Source organism: Pongo abelii, chromosome X, assembly GCF_028885655.2.
Source record: "Pongo abelii isolate AG06213 chromosome X, NHGRI_mPonAbe1-v2.0_pri, whole genome shotgun sequence".
In the NCBI taxonomy this organism is placed as follows: domain Eukaryota; kingdom Metazoa; phylum Chordata; class Mammalia; order Primates; family Hominidae; genus Pongo; species Pongo abelii.
In genome coordinates, this window is record NC_072008.2 from 49,708,365 (window position 1) to 49,717,868 (window position 9,504).

Here is a 9,504-nt window from a genome sequence, read left to right on the forward strand (position 1 = left end):
TGGGAATGGGTGTTAGTGTTGTAAATGGGCTCATAGGTGACCTGTGGTTGGGGGTTGGGATCAGAGATGGTATTGTGGTTGGGGGTTGGGATGGGGTTTGGGCTGGGAATGAGTATGCCATTGAAATCGGAGACAGGGTTGGGGAAAAACGTTAGAGTAGGAGTTGAGGTTGAGGAAGGCGATGGAAATGGAGTAGACATTCTCCCCAGTGGATGAAGACAGGAACTTGTGTCTGCTTTGATTCCTGGTGTTTCCCTAGGGCTTGGTAGGGTGCCTGGCACACAGCAGGCACTCCGTGGATGTCTGCTCAATGAATGGTGAAGCAGATGAAGTTATCATTGGAGCTTGGGTGGGGGCGTTGAGGCTGTGTTTGGGGACCTAGTCTTCCCCCTCCCCTAATACAAACCTGGTGACCTTAAAGATCCTGAGGAGGCGCACACATCGGAGCACTGAGATGCCCAAGGGCTGCATGGCGCCCACCTCCACCAAGGTGGTCTCTAGGATGCCCCCACAGACCACGAAGCAGTCAAAGCGGTTGAAGAAGGAAGAGACATAGGCAGAGGGGCCCAGACCGTACAACTTGAGAAGCATCTCCACCGTGAACAGACAGAGCAACACTTTGTTGGCGTACTCTGTGGGGAGAGGGGCAGGGATGATCGGGCTGGCCAGTTTCTGTGGTGACATGTGGGGAGGTAACTAGGGACCATAGGGTGACCCGGGGTAGCTGGTATCAGGCCAGGTGCTGGCTGAGGGAAGGCTTAGGGCTAGGGATTGGGGTGAGTTTGCAGGTCAGAGTAGGTGAAGTTTTGAGAGGCTTGGAGATGGGGATGAGGGGCAGAGTCGGGGTGGGGGCCAGAGTCAGTGCCTATGAGTCCAGAAGACCCAAATTCACAAGTAGAGTTAGAGTCTGGGGTTTCTTTGGGACTGGGGCTGGTTTGTGGGTTATGGTTTAGAAATGTGCTCAGTATTCAGGCTGGGGCTGAGATTATAATGAATAATAGTAAGAGCTGACACTTATAAAGTGTTAGCTATATGGTGGGCCATACAATGTCCTAAGCACTTTTCACTTTACGTCATTTACTCCTCTTCGCTGCCTCATGAAGTGGATACTACTATCTATCATCTCCATTTTGTAGATGTGGAGAACTTTTCCAGACAGTGTGATGATAAGAGCCTGGATTCTGGAGCCAGGCTGCCTGGGTTCTAATTCTGGCTCTGCCACTCACTAGCTGGGTCCCGAGATTAGTCGCTTAACCCCTCAGTGCCTTGGTGCTCAGTGTTCTATGCCTTAGTATTTAATTCGCATAAGGTTGTGGTGAAGAAATTGTCAGTACACACAAAGAAAGGTGCTGAGAAAGGAGCTTGAGGCACACAGCAAGTGCTACCTGTGTAAGCTACAAGGTGGGATGGGACAGGCTAAGGGCTCTGGATTTATTTGGGTAGGGGGGAAGGCAGTGTCTTGGGGACTGAGGCGCCCTAGAGGTCTTGGATTTAAGCTTCTGGGGTAGAAGGAATAGGAGGCTGGGGGAGACGACTGGCAGGCTGGGGGTGTACCCTGGATCTGGGTGAGCCACACAGGCTGCCCGTGGTGCTCAGAGGCGATGGTCAATGTGTTGAGGAAGACGAGCAACAGCACAGCCCAGTAGCAGGCATTGGACTTCACAGCCCGACGGCAGCGTGCCCGAAGGACCCGGTTGGCTCGGCGGAGGTGGCGGCTGGGGGAAGGGGAGCCCACAGGCTGAGATCACCTACCTAAGCCTGCCCTGGGCGGCTCAGGTGGGGGATCCCAAAGGTCATGAGGGCTTGGAGGTGGGGGGTTTCAAAGTTATGGAGTCAAGGATTCACACAACTTTCCCAACTCACCAGACCCTGGTTTTCATGATCTTGTTTCTGAAAAAGAAGGGGGATGGGAGGTGGGTGTCATAAAGGGCAGAAGGGGTGTCAGTGGCTGGAGCCAGAGGTCAAGGACTGAGATCGAGGCTTGAGGCTAAAGAAAGGACTAGAGTCAGGGTTTGGACTGGCTTCTGGGCTGGGTCAGGGGCTGGGGGCCCTCACAGGCAGCGTGTACAGCTGGCCAGAGCCCCCTCCTCCTCATCCTCATCGCCTTGGGTCTCTGTCATGGAACCGGTGTCACTGGCTGGGAGGCTGGCTGTAGGCAAGGTGGGGATAGTGGTCAGGACCTGAAGACCCCGAGGTCCAACCTTTGGCTTTCACCTCTGCCTACCCACCCCCATCCCAGCCTGGCTGGACCCCCACCATGGCTGCTGGTGGAGTGTGTGGAGCGAGTAGAAAGACTGAACCAGTGCAGACGTCCACGCCTCCTATTGGTCAGCTCGGCCAGCTGTGGCCCTGCAGGGAGAGAAAGGACAATTAGGGAGGACATACTGGGGGCAGGGTTAGGGCCATGTCTAGGGTAGGGGTGTCATTTGGAGTCTTTATAGCTGAGGCTGGTCTTGATTCTGCATTTTGAGCCATAACTTGGGGGCTGGGGCTAGAGTTGTTGCAGATCAGGCCTGGGTGGGTCTCAGGAGGGCAGACCACATCTAAGGCATGCAGGGAATGGGCCAGATTGGAGTTGCCTACGATGGCCCGCCCGGCTCTCTTCAGCCATAGAACCAAGGTTGCCATCGGCAGAGGGGTCCTCCATGTCCAGCTCTTCAGCTTGAGTGATCCAGTCCAGGTATCCCCGCAGGTCCTCCTCCATCTGCTGCTTCTCCCGCTGCTTCTGGAAGTCCCCTCGAGCTTTCGCTTTCTCTCTCTCCTTGGAGAACTCCCTGAGGGAGGAGGATAGAGGGCTAGGGGGAGGAGCCAATCTGAACACTTTGCTTTCATCACTCCAGCCACACTAGCCTCCTAGCTACTCTTTGAATATGCCAAGCACATTCTAGCCTCAGGGCCTTTGCACTGACCATTCTCTTTGCTTGGAATGCTTTTCCCTCAGATAACCACATGGTGCACCCACCTCATCTCTTTTTTTTTTTCTTTTCCCCAGATACAGGGTCTCACTCTCACTCAGGGTGGAGTGCAGTGGTGTGACCATAGCTCACCGCAGCCTCAACCTCCTGGGCTCAAGGAATCCTTCCACCTCAGCTTCCTGAGTAGCTAGGACTACAGATATGCGCCACCATGCCCAGCTATTTTTGTTCATTTTTTGTAGAGATGAGGTCTCACTATGTTGCCCAGGCTGGTCTCAAACTCCTGACCTCAAGCCATCCTCCTGCCTTGGCCTCCCATAGTGCTGGGATTACAGGCATGAGCCACTGCACCTGGCCTCTTTCACATTTTTACTCAAATAACACCTTGTCAAGACAGCCTTTCCTGACATCCCTATTTATAATCACAAGATCTCTCCATTCTTATCTTTTATCTTTCCTTTCTTTCCACAGTACACATTCCATATAAAACACTACATATATGTGTGTGGCAATATATAAATGCACACACTTATTTTATTGCATACGTTGCTACTTTCTGTCTCTCCCCATCAGAATGTAATACCAGGAAGGCAGAGATTTTTGTCTTTTGTTCCATTCCTAAAATGGTGCCTCATGTACAATAGATACTTATGATTGAATGAAGGAGTATTTCAGATGGGTTTTGAAGGATGCCTAGAAGTTTGCCAGGCACAAAGAAGTGGGCAGTGGCTGAGGGGTGGGAAGCAGGGAGTGTCTAGGTCCCTCACCCACTCAGGACGCCAAGCACAAGATTGAGGACGAAGAAGGACCCAAAGATGACAAGGCTCACAAAGTACACCCAGGGCAGTTCATACCCCATGGCATCTTGCATCTGGGGAGAGAAAAGGCATGCATCCCTCAGGGTAGGCAGACACTCCTGCGTGAGTGTCAGGGAGGAAAGGCAGGTGCAGCCTCTGAGCTCTGTGCCCACAGTCCACCTCACCCAGTAGAGCACATCGGTCCAGCCTTCCATGGTGACGCACTGGAAGACTGTCAGCATGGCGAAGAAGAAGTTGTCAAAGTTGGTGATGCCTCCATTGGGCCCTGGCCAGCGCCCGCGGCACTCAGTCTGGTTCAGCGTGCACACACGCCCCGATCCCGAAGACGCACAGGGCGATGGGTCCTCCTCCGCTTCCATGTCTGCAGGAAGGCTGGAGCTTGGGGCTTCGAAGCAGGCCCACTCTCAGTCGCTGCCACCCTGAAGCCCCGCCCACTTAGGAAGCTCGACTTGGGTCCTAGATTTTTCTTTTCTTTTTCTTTCTTTCTTTTCTTTCTTTTTTTTTTTTGAGATGGAGTCTCCCTCTGTCACCCAGGCTGGAGTGCAGTGGCACGATCTTGGCTCACCGCAACTTCCACCTCCCAGGTTCAAGCAATTCTCCTGCCTCAGCCTCCTGAGTAGCTGGGATTGCCGGCGTGTGCCACAACACCCGGCTAATTTTTTTTGTATTTTTAGTAGAGACGGGGTTTCGCCATATTGGTCAGGTTGGTCTCGAACTCCTGACCTTGTGATCTGCCCGCCTCGGCCTCCCAAAGTGCTGGGATTACAGGCATGAGCCACCGTGCCCGGCCAGTCCTAGATTTTTCTAAGGCAACACTTAGCTCCACTTCTAGGGCAGAACCCTGCGAGCTCCGTATTCTGAACCACTGGGAAGCTAGGGATCCCACCAACAGGGATTTAAATCCTGGCCTGGAGTCTTGTAAATAACAATAAGGCAAGAGCCTGGGGGCGGAGTCTTGTGAATTTGGACCGGTCTCTTGAAAATAGGGGAGGGGCAAGGCATGGGCTGGAGTCTGGGTAAATGGTCTGAGTGTATGAGACCAGTCGTGGAGAATAAAGCTTTTTTTGGTTTGTTTTTGTTTTTGTTTTGTTTTTGAGACCGAGTCTCACTCCGTCGCCCAGGCTGGAGCGCAGTGGTGCGATCCGATCTCAGCTCACTGCAACCTCCATCTCCCAGGCTCAAGTGATTCTCATGCCTCAGCCTCCCGAGTAGCTGGGATTACAGACGTGCACCACCACGCCCGGCTCAATTTTGTATTTTTAGTGGAGATAGGGTTTCACTATGTTGGCCAGGCTGGTCTCGAACTCCTGACCTCAAGTGATCCATCTGCCTCGGCCTCCCAAAGTGCTGGGATTACAGGCGTGAGCCACGGCGCCCAGGCAAGGATAAAGTTTTTTAAAATTGTTTTTATTTTGTTATTATTATTATTTTTTGGAGACCGGATCTCACTATTTTGCACAGGCTGGTCGCGAACTCCTTGGCTTAAGTGATCCTCCCGCCTCGGCCTCCCAAATGCCAGGAATACAGGCGCGAGCCAAGGTGCAGGGTTTTTTTTGTTTTGTTTTGTTTTGTTTTGGTTTGTTTTTTTTTTTTTGAGACGGAGTCTCCCTCTGTCGCCCAGGCTGGAGTGCAGTGGCGCATCTCGGCTCACTGCAAGCTCCGCCTCCCAGGTTCACGCCATTCTCCTGCCTCAGCCTCAGGTTCACGCCATTCTCCTGCCTCAGCCTCCCGAGTAGCTGGGACTACAGGCGCTCGCCACCACGCCCAGCTAATTTTTTGTTTTTTTTTTTAGTAGAGGCGGGGTTTCACCGTGTTAGCCAGGATGGTCTCGATCTCCTGACCTCGTGATCCGCCCGCCTCGGCCTCCCAAAGTGCCGGGATTACAGGCGCAGAGTCTTGTCTTAAGTGCGGGGCACTTGCACTTAAGTCTTAAGTGCGGGGCAGGACCTTAGCCTGTGGGTACAGTCTTGTGATGGGGCGGAGCTATTAGCAAGGTGGGGTTGTAGTCTGATTTAGGGCAGAGTCTTGAATATATGGGTGGGACTTGGTTATCTGGGGATGGAACCTGAGCCTGGGGGCGGAATCTTGTGCATTTCAGTGGGTTTCCCTGAGTGCAGTATTGGATCTAGGAACCAGAGGAGGGGGCATGTTCTGCCTAGGAAGGGCGGGCCGACTAACCGGATCCCAGGAAGTAGCACGTCTTGTGCATTCGTCCAAGGAACAGCTCGAGCCCAATGATGGCATAAATGATGATGACGAAGAGCACGAGCAGTGCAATGTGTAGCAGCGGCACCAAAGCCTTCATGATGGAATTGAGCACTATGTGCAGGCCTGTGGGGAGGGAGGGGGAGGCAGAAATAAGGGCGTGGTCAGCTCAGCCCCACCCCCACCCTCCACCTCCGACCTTGGGGGATGTGCCACTCACTCGGGACCCCAGACACCAGCCTCAGTGGCCGCAGCACCCGAAACGCCCTCAATGCCTTCACATCGAAGCCTCCTGGCTTTCCCCCGGTGTGCGGGGCGTCGCCTGGCCGTCCGGGGCCCTGCTCCAGCAGCACGCTGAACAGCCTGATGGGGGAGCACCGGGCAGGGAGGCGGAGGTCAGCCTTGGGATTTCCCCCTCCACCCTAACCTTCTCAGAAAAGCACAAGTCCCTGTAACTAGAAATAGAAATGGGTTTTAATAATATTCCTGATTCTGGCTGCCGAATGGGGGCGGTCTGAAAGAGTCGCTTTCCTGAGCCCAGAATTCAGCGGGCCTGACGGTAGGAAGGCGACTAGGGTGGGGTGACTCCCGCAGACGCGCACCCGACCACGACGATGATGAAGTCGAGTAGGTTCCAGCCATTGCGGATGTAGGCGCTGGGGTGGAGCACCAGCCCGTAGGCCACGATCTTGAGCACCGTCTCCACAGTAAAAATCACCAGGAATACGTACTCCACCTGCTCCTGGGGGTGGGACCGGGGGGTGGGGCGGGAAGTCGGGGAGTTATTTGAAGGCGGGGTTTGACGGGGGCGTGGGGAGCATAGTCAGGACTGAGGGTGGGGCTGAGCCAGGCAGGGCCATCCGGGTCAGAGAGGGGGCGGGGTCTGGCTGGAAGGAGTGAGCTCTACTGGGGCTCTATCTGGCTGGGAACTGGCTGGGGCGGGGCGGGCCTTACCAGGTTGTGGTTGGCAGTGTTGGAGTCGTCCTCAGGGAAGGGGATGTAAACTCCCAGGGCCACGCAGTTGGCAAAGATGGTCAGCAGAATGAGGATGTCGAAGGGCCTCAGGTGGACACAGTCAAGGACCCTGGCAGAGTGGCATTGGAACCCCCCACTCCCTTGGGGACCTCCCACCCAGTGCTGACCCTTGACGCCCAAGGTGACAGGTCCTGGCATTCTCGACCCCTGCCCTGACAAGGCCTTGACTTTGTCCCTCCTGGAAACCTTAACCATCCCCAACTCTTGCTGTGATTCAGTCCTTGACTGTTGAACCCTGCTGACCTTTGCCTTTCTGAACCCGCCCCCCAATCTAGTTCTTGACTTGACCCTGATGACCTCAGCCCTCCTCTATTCCAGCCCTGACCCAATTCTTTACTCCTGGTATCCTGATGACCTTTACCCCGGGCCCCGCCCCTGCCTTCCAGGATGCTTCCACTCCACGATGCTGATGCATGACTGTCGCAGAGGGTTGGCCAGGGTGAGGCAGAAGAGTGCCCGAGGTGACCGCTGGGCACTGGCCACTGCCACTGTCTTGTGCTTGCTGTGCTGGTTTCTTCGCTTAGGGGTCCCTAGGCCTGATGCTCCACTGCTTTCACCTTCCACAGCTGGGGGCCCGGGGCATAGCCCCCATTCGGGACCAGGGCCTGCCCCATTGGCTGGACTGGGCTCTGGGGTGGTGTCTATATGGAGAAACTGCGTCAGGGAGGGACAGAGTATTGGGGCAATTGTGGCTGCTTCCTACCTGATCCTGTCCCTCTGTTTGAAGGAAGGAGAGAAGAGCATGGAAAATTGGGGAGAACTGGGAGTAGCTGGGTTAAGGACTGGGAAGTAAGAGTGTTCGAATTAAGATTAGGGCTAGAGTGAGAGTTTATAGGGGAGTGAAGGTGAGATTACATTTCCAAGTGAAGTAGGGTTTGATGTTTAAGTTGGGGGTAGAGTTTAAATTGCCATGGGGTGGGCGAATTTAAGGTTAAAATTGAGTGGTTGGTTTTGGGTTAGGGTGGGGATGGGTTTAAATATAGGTAGGAGTGGAGTTTTGTCTAAGGGTTAGGACTGGGTATTTTGAATTGGAATTAGAATTAGGATACAGGTTAGGGTCGAAGTTGAGTTTTGAGTGGGACTTGAATTTTGCATTGGGGTTTTCAGCTAAGGCCACTCCCAGTTCCCATGGTCTCGTTTCAGCCTCAGAGGGGCGGTAGATTGGCCTGGTTAAGATTCCCAGCTTTGGAGGAAACAAGCTGCCTGAATTTAAATCCTGACTTTACCACTTGGTAGCTATGTGTTGCCTTGGGCAAATTATGTAATCTCTTTGAGCCTCAGTTTCCTTATCTGTATAATAAGGATGATAATAACAGTACCTAAAATATAGCGGTGTTATAAGGATTAAATGAGTTCAGAATCAAAAGAATGCCTGGCACATAGTGTTATTCCCATTTTGCAGATGAGAAAATTGAGAAGAAAAGGTTAAGTGACTTGCTGAAGTGGCTGAATGGGGAGTCACACCCAGTCTAACTCTAGAGCCCTCATGGCTTACTACCACCACCAAGTATGTGTTCTCTCTCCTTCTCTCTTTTGTTTTTGTTTTTGTTTTTTTTTTAAAGGGTCTGTGCACTTTCTGGAAAGTCAGAGACTGCAATCACTAACAGTATTGACATCCCGGGGTTGAGGTTGAGGTTAGGTGACTTTAGGTCTGTATCTGGGGTGGGGCTTAGACTCTAACAGGGGTTTGCCTTCTGGCTGGTAGAGTTTGTGTTAGGTTTCAGGTGGGCGTTTGGATAGGGGTCAGAGCCAGGATTGAGGTTGGGTTTCCTTTGGGAACTAAGGCTGTGGATGAGGCTGAGAGGCCATGGGGGGTGGTGTCTGGGTCAGGCTGTTAGGGCTCTGGTGGCAGAGAGGCTGTTTGGGGCTGGCTGGGTTGGGGAACAGGGTGATGTGGTTCTTGTCCCCTAGAGGCTCTCTGGGGGTGGGGTCTGGGTGGGCAGTGGGTGGGTCAGAGGGGCTCTACCTTGCTCCAAGGGTCTGCAGGGATAGAAGGATTCTCTCACCTTTCCCGCCTTCAGATTCCGACATCTTCCTTTCGAGATTGAAGGGCCATCTGCGCACAACCCCCCTCTCTTCCCCCAGCTTTGGAGGGATTAAGGCCACAGGGCGGGGCGATAACAGTGTCGTATGGGAGGGTGGTGGTGGTGGTGCAAATGGGACGTTTGTGGGCCAGAGCCTGGCAACAGATGAAATGTTTACCAAATATATACCTGCAGCAAACAGTCAAACTAAAATAAGAAAAACGATGTTATTTTCCAATAGTATATGGAATTCGAAGTATGTAGGAAAAACCTAATATATGTGCAATATCTCTATGGAAAAAAGATCAAATATTATCAATTATTATTATTATTTTTAGAGACAGGGTCTTGCTCTGTCACCCAGGCTGGAGTGCAGTGGCCTGATCATAGCTCACAGTAGCATTGAATTCCTGTGCTCAAGTGATCCTCTGGCCTCAGCCTCTGTAGCTGGGACTACAGGTGTGCACTACCATGCCCAACTAATTTTTTTTTTCTAATTTTGGGTTG

General features: G+C 53.0%; 1 protein-coding gene across 1 annotated transcript in view; it reads right to left on the reverse strand.

The window, feature by feature from the left end:
• The window catches only part of CACNA1F (calcium voltage-gated channel subunit alpha1 F), a 28,308-nt gene extending 19,304 nt beyond the window's left edge, over nt 1-9,004 (reverse strand). The window contains exons 1-14 of the mRNA XM_054544543.1: nt 8,940-9,004; nt 7,365-7,379; nt 6,893-6,998; nt 6,541-6,680; nt 6,159-6,301; nt 5,912-6,064; nt 3,898-4,094; nt 3,683-3,786; nt 2,584-2,774; nt 2,257-2,349; nt 2,056-2,149; nt 1,864-1,890; nt 1,555-1,715; nt 407-632 (exon numbers count right to left, since the gene is read on the reverse strand). Coding sequence (XP_054400518.1) covers nt 407-632; nt 1,555-1,715; nt 1,864-1,890; nt 2,056-2,149; nt 2,257-2,349; nt 2,584-2,774; nt 3,683-3,786; nt 3,898-4,094; nt 5,912-6,064; nt 6,159-6,301; nt 6,541-6,680; nt 6,893-6,998; nt 7,365-7,379; nt 8,940-9,004 — 1,715 coding nt within the window. The remainder of the gene's footprint in view (nt 1-406; nt 633-1,554; nt 1,716-1,863; nt 1,891-2,055; nt 2,150-2,256; nt 2,350-2,583; nt 2,775-3,682; nt 3,787-3,897; nt 4,095-5,911; nt 6,065-6,158; nt 6,302-6,540; nt 6,681-6,892; nt 6,999-7,364; nt 7,380-8,939) is intronic.
• Between the last annotated feature and the right edge of the window lie 500 nt (nt 9,005-9,504).